This window comes from Saccopteryx bilineata, chromosome 4 (genome assembly GCF_036850765.1).
Source record: "Saccopteryx bilineata isolate mSacBil1 chromosome 4, mSacBil1_pri_phased_curated, whole genome shotgun sequence".
NCBI lineage: Eukaryota > Metazoa > Chordata > Mammalia > Chiroptera > Emballonuridae > Saccopteryx > Saccopteryx bilineata.
Window position 1 is genome coordinate 276,416,007 of NC_089493.1, and position 15,244 is coordinate 276,431,250.

General features: G+C 44.5%; 1 protein-coding gene across 2 annotated transcripts in view; it reads left to right on the forward strand.

Moving 5' to 3' along the window:
* Positions 1 to 8,463: 8,463 nt before the first annotated feature.
* PARN (poly(A)-specific ribonuclease) overlaps positions 8,464 to 15,244 on the forward strand; it is a 165,349-nt gene continuing 158,568 nt past the window's right edge. The window contains exons 1-6 of one of the 2 annotated variants that reach the window (XR_010731167.1): positions 8,464 to 8,645; positions 8,985 to 9,062; positions 10,901 to 10,980; positions 11,429 to 11,496; positions 11,581 to 11,662; positions 14,533 to 14,593. Coding sequence is in view for 1 of the 2 variants with exons in the window: in XM_066274802.1 (XP_066130899.1) it covers positions 8,627 to 8,645; positions 8,985 to 9,062; positions 10,901 to 10,980; positions 11,429 to 11,496; positions 11,581 to 11,662; positions 14,533 to 14,593 (388 nt within the window). In the remaining variant the exon portion in view is untranslated. The remainder of the gene's footprint in view (positions 8,646 to 8,984; positions 9,063 to 10,900; positions 10,981 to 11,428; positions 11,497 to 11,580; positions 11,663 to 14,532; positions 14,594 to 15,244) is intronic. The other variant, XM_066274802.1, reaches the window with a different exon arrangement.

Consider the following 15,244-nt stretch of genomic DNA (forward strand, 5'->3'; position numbering starts at 1 on the left):
TCGGTCCCACCCCTTCCTCTTCAGGGACCTAGAGGAGCCAGACCGTAACACGGCGAGGTTGACGCGTGTTTGTGTGGTCGCTACTTTCTGGCAGCTGTTTCTAAACCGGGACGAAATACATGTACGCAGAAGTTAAAGCAGTATTACAACTCCACACTGTACTTCCCATAGTTTTGTGGGGTTTTTTTGCCTTCACGTTTTTATGCAGAAAATCAGGACTGTGGCGAAAGTTCCGTTTACAGTATTAAGAATAGAAATTAAGATGACCTTAGTACGTTTTTTCTCAAGGCGTCTTGATCCCTTGAGAATTCATGCCTATTTAATCTGTTTTAAATCGTTCTGGAGGTTTTTAAACATAACATTTGGATGACTTTTTCTACCTATCAAATTGTCAGAGCAAAAAGATTGGTAATGACCTGTGCCCGTGCCAGGAGTTTGTGAACTCATTATCTGGAGGATAATCCGGGAATAAATACCAGTATTTTTGTATGTGTGTGTGGTAAAACATACATAACACGAAAGTTACCGTTTCTAAGTGTACAGTTCGGTCGTATTAACTATATTCACACTGTTGTGCAGTGTGAATCCATCACCATCCATCTCGAGGAATTTTTCTTCCTCCTAAACTGAAATTCTATGTCCCTTTAACACCTTATGGTTCCCCAGCTTCTGGTCACCACTATTCTGTTTTTAATTAATTGAGAGTGGAGGAGGCAGAGACAGACTCCCGCATGCTTCCCACCGGCCACTAGGGGGTGATGCTCTGCCTGTCTGGACTGCTGCTCCGTTTCTCCACAACCGAGTTGTTTTAGCGCCTGAGGTGAGGCCATGGAGCCATCCTCAGTGCCCGAGGTAAACTTTGCTTGAACCATTGGAGCCACAACTTCAGGAGGGGAAGAGAGAGAGAGAGAGAGAGAGATGGAGGTGGGAGGAGGAACGGGTAGAGAAGCAGATGTGTATTTCTCCTGTGTGCCCTGATTGGGAATGGAACCAGGACTTCCACATGACCACCCATGCTCTACCGCTGAGCCAACCTGCCAGGGCTGGTAACTGAAATATAGAAAAGAAAGGCTCTTAGCATAAATAATTTTTGGCAGAACTTGCTTTCTCTAAAACAAAGAGACTTTTAGCAGAACTTACTTTTTCTAAAAAGACTCCCTAATTCTGGCCTTGAGACTGGTTTCCAAGACTATGGCCTTGGGCTAGCTTTGCAAGGTTACAGGTGTTCTCAGAATGTTTCTCCTGAATTAACCCTGTGGATAAACATTGTAAGAAAGCTTGTTTCACTGCTTTGTCCTACTGCTATGCTTCCTCTCCTCCCCATTCCTCAATCAGTGTGTAATTTTGCCTTTATAAGCTAGTCTCAGACTGTAATTAGCTCCGCATTGATTTGAATGAGTTAGGTCTCCGTGTGGTTGCCCCCCCAGCATTAAAGACTCCCTAATTTGGCTAATTGACTGTGTGGCAAGATGTCTGTTTCTCGCTGTTCCAATACAACAGTAACCACCATTCTACTTCTGTCCTATGACTTTGATTACTTGAGGTACCACATATAACTGGAATTGTACAGTATTTTGCTGTGACTGGCTTATTTTATTTATTATTTCTTTTTTCTTTTTTTTTTTTTTTGTATTTTTCCGAAGTTAGAAGTGGGGAGGCAGTCAGACAGACTCCTGCATGCACCTAACCAGGATCCACCCAGCATACCTACCAGGGGGCAATGTTCTGCCCATCTGAGGTGTTGCCCCACTGCAGCTGGAGCCATTCTAGCGCCTGAAGCGGAGGCCATGGAGCCATCCTCAGCGCTTCGGCCAACTTTGCTCCAATGGAGCCTTGGCTGCTGGAAAGAGAGAGATAGAAAGGAGAGGGGAAGGGTGGAGAAGCAGATGGGCACTTCTCCTGTGTGCCCTGACGGGGAATCAAACCTGGGACTTCCACACTCTGGGCCAGCTCTCTAACGCTGAACCAACCGGCCAGGGCTGTGACTGGCTTGTTTTACTTAGCATAATGTCCTCAAGGTTCATCTAGGTTGTAGCATGTCAGAATTTCCTTCCTTTTTTGGAGAGTGAGAGAGAGGGAGAGATGAGAAGTATTAATTTGTAGTTGTGGTAATTCAGTTGTTCATTGATTGCTTCCAATAGTGCCTTCACCCAGGGGCTCTAGCTGATCCAGTGACCCCTTGCTCAAGCCAGTGCTCTTTGGGCTCAAGCTAGCAACCATGAGATCATGTTGATGATCTCATGCTCAAGCCATATGAACCAGCCAGCGACTTTGGGGTTTCGAACCTGGGACCTCAGCCCCTCAGGTTGGCACTCTATCCACTGTGCCACCACCAGTTATGTCAGAATTTCTATTGGAGACTGCAAGCTGACAGGGTCCTTGCAGTGTACATTTTTGGGGGACCAAGGTGTGCGGGTCTAACAGTGGGCTAACAGTCTGCCCAACCCCCCACCTCATGTGCTTTCTTGGGTTGCTATAGACCAGGGGTCCCCAAACTACGGCCCGCGGGCCGCATGCAGCCCCTTGAGGCCATTTATCTGGCCCCCGCCGCGCTTCCGGAAGGGGCACCTCTTTTATTGGTGGTCAGTGAGACGAACATAGTTCCCATTGAAATACTGGTCAGTTTGTTGATTTAAATTTACTTGTTCTTTATTTTAAATATTGTATTTGTTGCCCTGGCCGGTTGGCTCAGCGGTAGAGCATCGGCCTAGCGTGCGGAGGACCCGGGTTCGATTCCTGGCCAGGGCACACAGGAGAAGCGCCCATTTGCTTCTCCACCCCTCCGCCGCACTTTCCTCTCTGTCTCTCTCTTCCCCTCCCGCAGCCAAGGCTCCATTGGAGCAAAGATGGCCCGGGTGCTGGGGATGGCTCTGTGGCCTCTGCCTCAGGCGCTAGAGTGGCTCTGGTCGCAACATGGCAACGCCCAGGAGGGGCAGAGCATCGCCCCCTGGTGGGCAGAGCATCGCCCCATGGTGGGCGTGCCGGGTGGATCCCGGTTGGGCACATGTGGGAGTCTGTCTGACTGTCTCTCCCTGTTTCCAGCTTCAGAAAAATGAAAAAAAAAATATTGTATTTGTTCCCGTTTTGTTTTTTTACTTTAAAATAAGATATGTGTAGTGTGCATAGGGATTTGTTCATAGTTTTTTTTATAGTCCGGCCCTCCAATGGTCTGAGGAACAATGAACTGGCCCCCTGTGTAAAAAGTTTGGGGACCCTTGCTATAGACCGTTTTCCCCACACCTCCATGTTAGCTGTGATGCTGGAGTGTTTCTACTTCTCCCATCCCTACTTGTTTGATGAAGTTGCTAGAGGCAATTTATATGCACTTCCTCTCACCTTTTGTTTGTTCTGATGTTTGTTGATTTCAGTTATGCATGGTGGGGGATTCCTGTTTATGCCTCAGATGTGTGACTTCCTTATTTGCACATGGCTCTGCACTGTATAATAAAGCAAACCAGGGGCTTTGCTTTTGCTCTCGTTTGCCATCAGCTTGCAGAGGCCTCTGGATCCCATCCTTTCTTCTCTCTGAATTTATTTCTTCATTCCGCACCATTCTCACTCAGGACCTGGAGAGTTACTAGCTGCCCTGGTCTAAGGCAAATTTCCTTCCTTTTTAAGTCTGAATAATACTCCAGTGTATGTATGTATCACATTTTGTTCATTCACCTGTTGATAGACACTTCGGTTGTTTCTACCTTTTAGCTATTGTGACTACACTGCTAATAGATAAGTGTACAAATACTTGTTCAAACCTCTGCTTTCAGTTCTGCTGGGTTTATGCCCAGAAGTGGCACTGCTGCCTTATATAATGCTATTTTTAATTTTTAAAGAACCACCATACTGTTCCATGATGGCTGCACTATTTTACATTCCCATCAACACTGCACAGAGTTCTAATTTCTCACCCAATGGGGTGGGAAATGGTGTCTCATTGTGGCTTTGATTTGCATTAATGATGTTGAGCATCTTTTCATGTGCTTCTTGATCATTTATATATCTTCTTTGGAAAACTATTTGTTAAATCTTTTGTCCTTTTTTATTTTTTTAATTTTTTTTCTGAAGTTGGAAATGAGGAGACAGTCAGACAGACTCCCACATGCGCCTGACCAGGATCCACCTGGCATGCCCACCAAGGGGCGATGCTCTGCCCACCAGGGGGCGATGCTCTGCCCCTCTGGGCGTCGCTCTGCCACCAGAGCCACTCTAGCGCCTGGGGCAAGGCCAAGGAGCCATCCTCAGCCCCCGGGGCCAACTTTGCTCCAATGGAGCCTTGGCTGCCGGAGGGGAAGAGAGAGACAGAGAGGAAGGAGAGGGGGAGGGGTAGAGAAGTAGATAGGCGCTTCTCCTGTGTGCCCTGGCCGGGAATCGAACCCGGACTCCTGCACACCAGGCTGACCCTCTACCACTGAGCCAACCGGCCAGGGCTGTCCATTTTTAATTGATTGTTTTTGAGTTGTTGGCTTATAGGAATTCTTGATATATTATGGATATTAACCTTTTATCAGGTTTGTAACTATTTTCTCCCATTCCATGGGTTGCCATTTCACCTTGTTGATAGTGTCCTTTGATACAGAAATCTTTCTAAATTTGATGTAGTGTCATTCATCATTTTTGTTGTTGCCTGTGCTTTTTGTGTCATAACCAAAAAATCATTGCTGAAACCAACACTATGGAACTTTTGCCCTTTATTTCCTTGTAAGGGTCATAATTTAAGCTCCTACATTTACTGTGTTTTATCTACTTCAAGTTATTTTTTATATGGTGTTAGGTAAAGGTCCAACTTTATTCTTTTCCATGTGGATATTTAGCTTTCCCAGCACCATTTGTTGAAAAGATTATCCTTTCTCCATTGAATAATCTTGGCGTCCTTGTTGCAAATCACATGACCATATGTACAAGGCTTTATTTTGGGGTTCTTCACTCTATTTCATTGTTTTCACGTCTTTCTTTATACCTGTTTTAATCAAACCACACTTTTGATTATTATAACTCTGTTGTAAGTTTTGTTATTTATTTAATTTAAAATACTTAAAATTTAACTTTGCCTGACTAGTGGTGGCACAGTGGGTCGGGCGTTGACTTGCGATACTGAGGTCCCAGGTTCAAAACCCCAAGGACTCCTGCTTGAACGTGGGCTCATCCAGCTTGAGCGTGGGATCAAAACCACCCAAAGTTGGTGGTTTGAGCAAAGGGTCTCTGGCTCAGCTGGAGCCCCCCTAAACCCTGTCAAGGCACACATGAGAACTATCAATGGACAGCTAAAGTGATGCAACTATGAGCTAATGCTTCTCGTTTTCCTACCTTCCTGACTCTCTCTCTCTCTCTCTCTCTAAAATAAAAAAATAATTAAGGGGCCATATGGGGCTTTTACTTTCCATGTAGTTCAGGGGTCCCCAAACTACGGCCCGCGGGCCGCATGCGGCCCCCTGAGGCCATTTATCCAGCCCCCACCGCACTTCCGGAAGGGGCACCTCTTTCATTGGAGGTCAGTGAGAGGAGCATAGTTCCCATTGAAATACTGGTCAGTTTGTTGATTTAAATTTACTTGTTCTTAGACACTTCTCCCAGGAAGAGATACAAATGGCCAACAGATATATGAAAAGATGCTCAGCTTCATTAGTTATTAGAGAAATGCAAATCAAAACTACAATGAGATACCACCTCACCCCTGTTAGATTAGCTATTATCAACAAGACGGGTAATAGCAAATGTTGGAGAGGCTGTGGAGAAAAAGGAACCCTCATTCACTGTTGGTGGGACTGTAAAGTAGTACAACCATTATGGAGGAAAGTATGGTGGTTCCTCAAAAAACTGCAAATAGAACTACCTTATGACCCAGCAATCCCTCTACTGGGTATATACCCCAAAACCTCAGAAACATTGATACGTGAAGACACATGTAGCCCCATGTTCATTGCAGCACTGTTCACAGTGGCCAAGACATGGAAACAACCAAAAAGCCCTTCAATAGAAGACTGGATAAAGAAGATGTGGCACATATACACTATGGAATACTACTCAGCCATAAGAAATGATGACATCAGATCATTTACAGCAAAATGGTGGGATCTTGATAACATTATAAGGAGTGAAATAAGCAAAGCAGAAAAAAACAAGAACTACATGATTCCATACATTGGTGGAACATAAAATTGAGACTAAGAGACATGGACAAGAGTGTGGTGGTTACCAAGGGTGGGGGGGGAGGGAGGACATGGGAGGGAGGGAGGGAGAGTTAGGGGGAGGGGGAGGGGCACAGAGAACTAGATAGAGGGTGACGGAGGACAATCTGACTTTGGGCGAGGGGTTTGCAACATAATTTGATGACAAAATAACCTAGACATGTTTTCTTTGAATATATGTACCCTGATTTATTAATGTCATCCCATTACCATTAATAAAAATTTATTAAAAAATAAATAAATAAATAAATAAATTTACTTGTTCTTTATTTTAAATATTGTATTTGTTCTCAGTTTGTTTTTTTACTTTAAAATAAGATATGTGTAGTGTGCATAGGGATTTGTTCATAGTTTTTTTTATAGTCTGGCCTTCCAAGGGTCTGAGGGACAGTGAACTGGCCCCCTGTGTAAAAAGTTTGGGGACCCCTGATGTAGTTTCTAAGCTTCAACAAGAAGGTAGACATTCCAAGCTTGAGGTTTGACTACTTGTCATGTTTTTCCCATTCCAGTTGAATCCTAGAGTTCATATTTGCATTCACTCTCTGCTGCTTATAAGTTTCCATTGATTTAGATAAGGAGAAAGGCCTTCTTGTGGGACTATTACTAAACTCATGAGGTTCATTGCTGGGGGTGTTTTATTCAAAAATGAGATATAGTTGTCCCAACATCGTTTTATTTACTGCAAGTTAGAGGATTCATATCCAAAGCTCTGTCTTCTGAAAGGGAGGCTTAGCCATTGCTTATTGGTCAATTATGTTTGGATTTCTTCTTTGCAGTTGGCTATACTTATGTGGTTGGATTCCTGTCAATTTCATCCTGTTTACAGCTGATCTGAAAAATACTGTGCTACATTTTAACATTTAGCAAGAATAGCATTTAGTAAGAATGGCCCAAACCTTGAGACCCTTGTCCTATGTAACAGGACTTTATGGGGAAAATATGACCAGACTCTTATTTGTTTTTTAGAGTACTTAATATTTCCTTCTGGGGCGGGGAAATAATGGTTATTTTCTTTTCAAAAAGCACAGTGGTTTGCACTCAGTATTTCTCCCAAATCTAAGAGTGTGAATGCAGGGAAATGTGACAGCAAGTAAGAACTGTAATCACACCTTATATTTATTTATACAGTGCTTTGCAATTCACAAACATTATCACCACTGATCCTCAACCTTATTTAGAGGAAGAGAAACTGAAGTTTTGAAAGGTTGAATACGTTCCAGCTCTAATAATGGCAGTGTTAGCCTTTGGAAGCAGGTCTTCTATTCAATTTCATAGTTGGCTTTAGCGAAACACCAAGGTGAATTCATTCATTCAGCCCATGTTTATTGAGCGTGTTCTGTGTGTCACGCTTTGCAGGTTCTGTGCATCAGCCACAACAGCCAAACTTTTGGCAAGACCTCATCTGCTTTGCTGTCCACATTCAGTGGCTGGTGCGGTAAAAAACGCCTCAGCTTTGCTTTCCTCATTACCTGTTTGAGTAACCTTCTCTCCCATTTTTTTTTTTTTTTTGTATTTTTCTGAAGCTGGAATCGGGGAGAGACAGTCAGACAGACTCCCGCATGCGCCCCACGGGGATCCACCCGGCACGCCCACCAGGGGCGACGCTCTGCCCATCAGGGGGCGATGCTCTGCCCCTCCCGGGCGTCGCTCTGCCGCGACCAGAGCCACTCTAGCGCCTGGGGCAGAGGCCAAGGAGCCATCCCCAGCGCCCGGGCCATCTTTGCTCCAATGGAGCCTTGGCTGCGGGAGGGGAAGAGAGAGACAGAGAGGAAGGAGAAGGGGGTGGAGAAGCAAATGGGCGCTGCTTCTCCTGTGTGCCCTGGCCGGGAATCGAACCCGGGTCCCCTGCACACCAGGCCGACGCTCTACCGCTGAGCCAACCGGCCAGGGCCCTCTCCCATTTTTATTATTGCAGCATCCTGCTCTTTTTCTTCAAAAAGATTGTCGGGCTTCCAAGTGGCAAGTTTGGTTCCTACTTGACTTTTCCCTCTTCCCCCTAAGTTAAGCTCCAATGGGACCTTATTTTTTCTGTTGATCACTGTATCCCCTTCCTCTCCTTTCAGAGTGCCTGGCACATAATAGGAACCCAGAGAGTATTTATCCTTTGACTGAATGTCAGGATATGAATATTTTTTCTTCTACATTGAACGGCCCAGGACCGGGCCTCCCAAGTTAGACCACGCCTTGGGGATTCCGGTAGCCACGCCCCTCCTCTGTCCCTAGAAAGAGTGAAGGGAACCCAGCCTTGGCCCCGCCCCGTCGTGACGCAAGGTCACGTGGCGCGCGCTAGCGCGCCCTGTTCCCGGAAATCGCCGCCGCGGTCCTCGTCGCTTTTTCCTTGGTCGCCGCCACTGCCGCCGTCGCCTCCGCCGTGGCCGCGGAACTCTGCGAGTGGAACGGCTGAGGCGGCCCGGGCGGGGCCGGGGTTCTGGCCACCGTGCAGGATGGAGATAATAAGGAGCAGTGCGTGTCCGCTCTGTACCTCCCCGCGTCCCCACGGTCCCCGCACACTCGGCCTGCTAGGCCCGCACCACGGCCGGCCGATCTGCTTGGGGGGGCCCGGGGCTGAGGCAGCCTCTCAGGATTTTGCCCCTCTCAGAGGCCGGTGTGCCTCTTGGGGGCTTGTCCCTCTGTGGCCAGTGCACCCTCGGAGGCCTCGTTCTGTTCCGGCCCCCCTCAGGGCTTTGCTCCTCCCTGGCCCGTACTCCCTCGGTCCCTGTCCCTTTCCTGCCCCTGTCCTTAGGAGCTCGTGGGCGGGAAGCCAGGCCACCGGTTCTGATGATCTTCTCGGTTTCTCCGCAGATTTTAAGAGTAATCTTCCCACAGTGTACCAGGCCATAGAGGAGGCGGACTTCCTTGCCATCGATGGGGAGTTCTCAGGTATCCCTCGCTTGCAAGCCCCCGGCTAGCACCTTGCAGTGCGCAGCCAGGGCTCCTCCTGACTTCCCTGCCCCTGACTTCGGCTCCCGGCCCCCTTTCCCCGTTGATAGCCTTGGGGCAAGCTCCAGGAGTTTCAACATTTCCTCTGAAACGTTTCAGAAGCAGGGAAACGGGTTTGTGATTTTGGTACTCTTGAGAGTTGCAGATAGAAAATACGGGCTGCTTGGAACAGTTGGACAGCTGGGTGGTAGAGAGCTTGAGGGTTAGAGTCAGATTTTTCTGTGTGTAGTAAAATATACGTAGCAAAATGGACGGTTTTAACCAGTTTAAAGTAGTTTTACAATTCAGTGTCATTTAAGTACATTCACATTGTTGTACAACCATCCCCACCATCCACCTCCTCAAATTTTTCATCATCCGAAATGGGACCGCTACACTCCCTGAATTGCAGTTCCCAATTTCTCCCCTCCTCTCCTGTCTCTGCCAACCACTATTTCTGTCTCTATGGATTTGGCTACTCTACGCATTTTCTATAAGTGGAGTCATACAATATTTCTCCTGTGCGACGGACTTGAGCGTCAGGCTCTAGGTTTTTCTGAAAGTGTTGATTGCCTTACCTTGGCATGGGTGTGTGTGTGGCTACCAACATTTATAATTGCAAAGTCTTTTTTCTTTGAATCAAAGACTAATTTTTAAATCGCTGTTGTCAGTATGAACAGTCGACTTTTATTTTTTTTGTATTTTTCTGAAGTGAGAGAAGTGGGGAAGCAGAGAGAAAGACTCTTGCCAGCCCCTGACCAAGATCGACCTGGCATGCCCACTAGGAATCCACATGCCCGGCCAATGCTCTACTGCTGAGCCAACCGGCCAGGGTCTGGACATTCTTTGGTATAGCTATCCACTTTCGCTATCTGCATATCCATGTTTAAAAAACTTCAGCTCTTTCAAAGGAGTCTATGCTGGGAGTAAATACACATGTGGCGTTAATTACACATGCCTTTTCTAGTTGAAGTCAGTTGTGGAGAAGTTAAGAATTTTCACAGAAATAATTTTTTTCTTGACCTCGAAAATACCTTTGTTGTGTAGCTGTTACTCCAAACTGGTGGCCAAGGCAGAGACTCTAACAGTAATATACTGATTATGTATTAAAGGATTTTTTTTTTTTTTTTGTATTTTTCTGAAGCTGGAAACGGGCAGAGACAGTCAGACAGACTCCTGCATGCACCCAATTGGGATCCACCTGGCACGCCCACCAGGGGGCGACGCTCTGCCCACCAGGGGGCAACGCTCTGCCACCACCAGAGCCACTCTAGCGCCTGGGGCAGAGGCCAAGGAGCCATCCCCAGCGCCCGGGCCATCTTTGCTCCAATGGAGCCTTGGCTGCGGGAGGGGAAGAGAGAGACAGAGAGGAAGGAGGGGGGGGTGGAGAAGCAAATGGGCGCTTCTCCTGTGTGCCCTGGCCGGGAATCGAACCTGGGTCCCCCGCATGCCAGGCCGACGCTCTACCGCTGAGCCAACCAGCCAGAGCTTGTATTAAAGTTTTGAAAGCAGCAAAACTTATAACTTAATCATAGAGATTGTTTTCTGAAATCATTACTCTGTTTGGAAAACCTATTTTAGACACTGGAACTGCCCATTCTCAAAGTGAAACATTCATGTCTCTAAATTCATTATGATGGAATTTAGGTTTATAGACAGCGAAATGAATGCTGATTTTGAAAAAGTGAAGTAAAGAGAACTTTGTCATTTGGGAGAATATAAAATTATAGAATAGTTGACCAACATTTTTACATTAGCATTTACTAACAAGTTAAAAAGTTTTATTTCTTAAAATCTAGGAATCAGTGATGGACCTTCAGTCACTGCATTAACAAATGGTTTTGACACTCCAGAAGAAAGGTATCAGAAGCTTAGAAAGGTAAGTGAATGTGCTAGAAAATCTTCCCCCCACCTCCATGATGGCCTCTTTACCGTTGTTAAACTTGCTCATTGACTTCTCAGCCCCTGCTATGAAATGATATTTTAGTGTTACTTAAAACAACAGCAAAAATAATTGTTTGCTGGAAAACATTTTGGGGGAAGGCTTAGTCTTTTCAGTGTTAATTTGACTTTTAGGTTATTTTAATCATTTGGTAATAGGCCTAATATGATGCTCTAGGTGGTGGCTAGGTGTTTAATTGGGAAAAACATGAAGAAATGTATATAAATTAATAATTCTTCTGATACATAATCTGTAATCTGTTCTAGTTGGAGGTGTTCTGCCAAAGTCAAATTGAGGAATTAGAAAGCCCACCTGATTGAGAATGCTGTTGCTCACATACAATATATGGCGTTGTTTTGACAGATGTTTTATTTCCCTCTTCCAGCATTCCATGGACTTTTTGCTGTTTCAGTTTGGCCTTTGCACTTTTAAGTATGACAGCATAAATTCAAAGTAGGTTGTTTTAACAAGTGGTGGGAATTCTTTTGTCATGGCATAATGTAATACCCTAAATCTCCTTTTATCTTATTTTCTCAGGTATATAATAAAGTCATTTAACTTCTATGTTTTCCCGAAACCCTTCAATAGATCCTCACCAGATGTCAAATTTGTTTGTCAGGTTAGTAGCATAATTGTGTTTTTTTTCCTGTTATGAATTGCTGATGAGTCAGTGTGGATTTGTGAAATCAGAATTCTCTTTAAAATTTGTTTCTGCCACTAACTTTGGGCAAACCATTTCACCTCTCTGACCTTCAGTTTTAGGATTGTAAATTAATTACACTGCCATCTCCCCCTTTTCTTTGGAATAAATTAAGGAATAAGACATAAGGGATAAGCAGATGGAATCAGAACATGAGCTCCTTTTTGGTGTGACAGAGAGACAGATAGGGACAGACAGACAGGAAGGGGATAGATGAGAAGCATGAATTCTTCATTGTGGCACCTTAATTGTTCATTGATTGCTTTCTCATCTGTGCCTTGACTGGGGGGGGGCTACAACAGACTGAGTGACCCCTTGCTCAAGCCAGCAACCTTGGGTTCAAGTTGGTGAGCTGTGCTCAAACCAGATGAGCCCGCACTCAAGCCAGCTACCTCAGGGTTTCAAACCTGAGGTCCCAGTCCAATTGATGCTTTGTCCACTGTGCTACCGCCTGGTCAGGCATATGAGCTTTATTATTAGTGAACCTTTGAGAATTGTGTGAAGTTCTCAAAACTTTGAGAACTGCATGAAGTGTTCCAGGTTTAGCCACAGAATGGCTTTGAGAACTTGGCTTCATAAGGCGGCTCTATTTGGGATTTTTAGTATCTTACGTCTGAATTGAACTTACAGACATGGACCTGCAGGCTTCTTCCCATCCCATTCTTTTTGCACTCACCTCCAGGGGTAGAGCTTTATTTTCTGGAAGAGCAGAGTGTGTGTGTATTCTGTCTAAAAAGAGAGCATCCAGAAGGAGCTAAACTATATACCCATGGTTCCTTTTCCCTGCATATCAATTAGGAAAGGGAGGGTGTAAAAAAGATTAGTTTCCTCTTGAGTAGGAGAGGGCTTACTTTACGAGCCAAGATAAACATATGGGAGATTTCTCCTTAAAACATCCCCTTAAAAGTTGTTGTAACTGACTTGGTAGACAGTAAATACTAGTTTCTTTTTTCTTTCCTCTAATAATTTGTTATAATGAATAAAAATATGAGTAAGTGATACAGTGTATAGATATGTGATTAAAGATGAGTGTTAATCTTCTCCCCTTACAATCTTGTTTTGTTGTTGGTTTCTTTTGCTGTGCAGAAGGTTTTTAGTTTACTGTAGTCCCATTCATTTATATTTTCCTTGCCTTTGGGGTCAAATTCATAAAATGTTCTCTATGGCCAAGGTTCATAAGTTTGGTACCTATATTTTCTTCTATGTAATTTATTGTAAAGTACATAAATCAAAGGTAATGGGTAGTAAACCACAAATAGATTTTGTTAGTTCAAAGGGATTTTAAAAAAATTATAGTAATAAATACCTAACATAAAATTTAGCATTTGAAGTGGTTTTAAATTCAGTGGCATTAGGTACATTTACATCATTGTGCAACTTAAAGGGTATTATTTGGTTGGAAAATACATAGTTTCAGAAATGGAATAGATGAATCATTGACTGGATTTTTTTTTTTTTTTTCATTTTTCTGAAGCTGGAAACGGAGAGACAGACAGACTCCCGCATGCGCCCTACCGGGATCCATCTGGCACGCCCACCAGGGGCGATGCTCTGCCCACCAGGGGGCGATGCTCTGCCCATCCTGGGCGTCGCCATGTTGCGACCAGAGCCACTCTAGCGCCTGAGGCAGAGGCCACAGAGCCATCCCCAGCGCCCGGGCCATCTTTGCTCCAATGGAGCCTTGGCTGCGGGAGGGGAAGAGAGAGACAGAGAGGAAAGCACGGCGGAGGGGTGGAGAAGCAAATGGGCGCTTCGCCTGTGTGCCCTGGCTGGGAATCGAACCCGGGTCCTCCGCACGCTAGGCCCACACTCTACCGCTGAGCCAACCGGCCAGGGCTGGATTTTTTTTAAAAGAAGTTAGGATGTTTTGGAGTGACAGGGGATAGGAATGCCTTTCCGTAGTCCATCTTTGATGCCTCTTGTCAGTAATAGAATGTGTAGGTGGGCAGAATCGCATGACAGCGCAGGCATGGGAGTTGAAGGAGACTTGTAGTCCAAGTTAGAAGACTCTGGTTCTTGGTTCAGAACAGGATAAAAGGGGAAGACCTCAGGGCAAAGATTGCTGATTTTTAACCACAGAAATTCTGGACATAATGGAAAGTGATATATATGTACCTGAATGTGTGTGTGTGGTTAGCAGCAGGTAAGATTGTTTTTTATATTTCACCATGTTTGAAAAAGAATTTATGTTGGCAAATAAAGATACATATGGTACTCATTTTTTAACGTAAGATTAAAAAAATAAATGAAAAATTAGAAGAGAGAAAAATTAGATACGATTACTATAGTATAATTAGAACACGGAATTGGTGCTAAAGAAAGCCTCCACTCTGTCTCCAAGCGTTCTACCAGCTAAGAAAAGGGCAAAACACACAATCTGTGACCATAGGATCAAAATAAATCAGAGCTCAGGAGAGGGTAGAGCAGCGGTTCTCAACCTGTGGGTTGCGACCCCGGCGGGGGTCGAACGACCAAAACACAGGGGTCGCCTAAAGCCATCAGAAATACATATTTTTGCCTATTGGATGAATATATGTTTACCAAGTAAATTAAATATTGTGAAACACGATATTTGTTTTATAAGCTATAAAGGAGCTGAGCCAGTATAGTTTAAGTAAATTAATGGATTGTTTGGCAGCCTGGGAGTAGAAATCCCTTGTCTTCTGACCTTTGGCTTGTTGGTTCCTTGTCTGATTGTCTGTTTACTCACCTGAGTTACTTGTCCGCTTGTGTTGACATCCTTGCCACTAACATCACTGAAATGTATATTCTCTTTACTCTTGTTTTAGAGCTCAAGCATTGATTTTCTAGCAAGCCAAGGATTTGATTTTAATAAAGTTTTTCGCAATGGTAAGATTGTATGACTTATCTTAGAACTTGTAAATGTGGATTTTTTTGAGAATTATCTTTTTGTGCTTCTTGTCTGAGACAATCTCAGATTTCCTGTCCATCACATGAAGCCTTAGAGTTTTAAAAACATCTTTCATTGTGTCTTTTTTTCCTCAAGTCTAATCAACCATGAAAGGAACAGGAGAGTAGATACTGCTTCCTTTAGCTCTAATGAGGCCTCTCAAACTCCTGCTTTTATTGAGTGGAGTTTACTCATAATTTATTTTATGATTTAACTACTTATACATAGTTATAACATAGAATAACATGGTTGTTCATAGTTTAATGCAGAGGTCTCAAACTCGCGGCCTGCCCACCAATTTTGTGCGGCCCGCAGACTGGCCCCCAGACTAATCCACGAAGTTTGATTAGTCTGCGGGCCGCACAAAATTGGTGGGCGGGCCGCGAGTTTGAGACCCCTGGTTTAATGTGTGTGACTTACCTAACACCTGTGAGGATGCTTCTGTTTTTTTTTTTTCCAGTGAGACAAATGGTGTGGTATAGTACTTTAAAAGTCTTTATGTTCCAGTAATCCTGTAATGAAAAACTCCCTTTTCTTATGGGTGCTTGTTTTATAATTGGAGATGGTTTCTCTATTTTCATGGGGAAAAA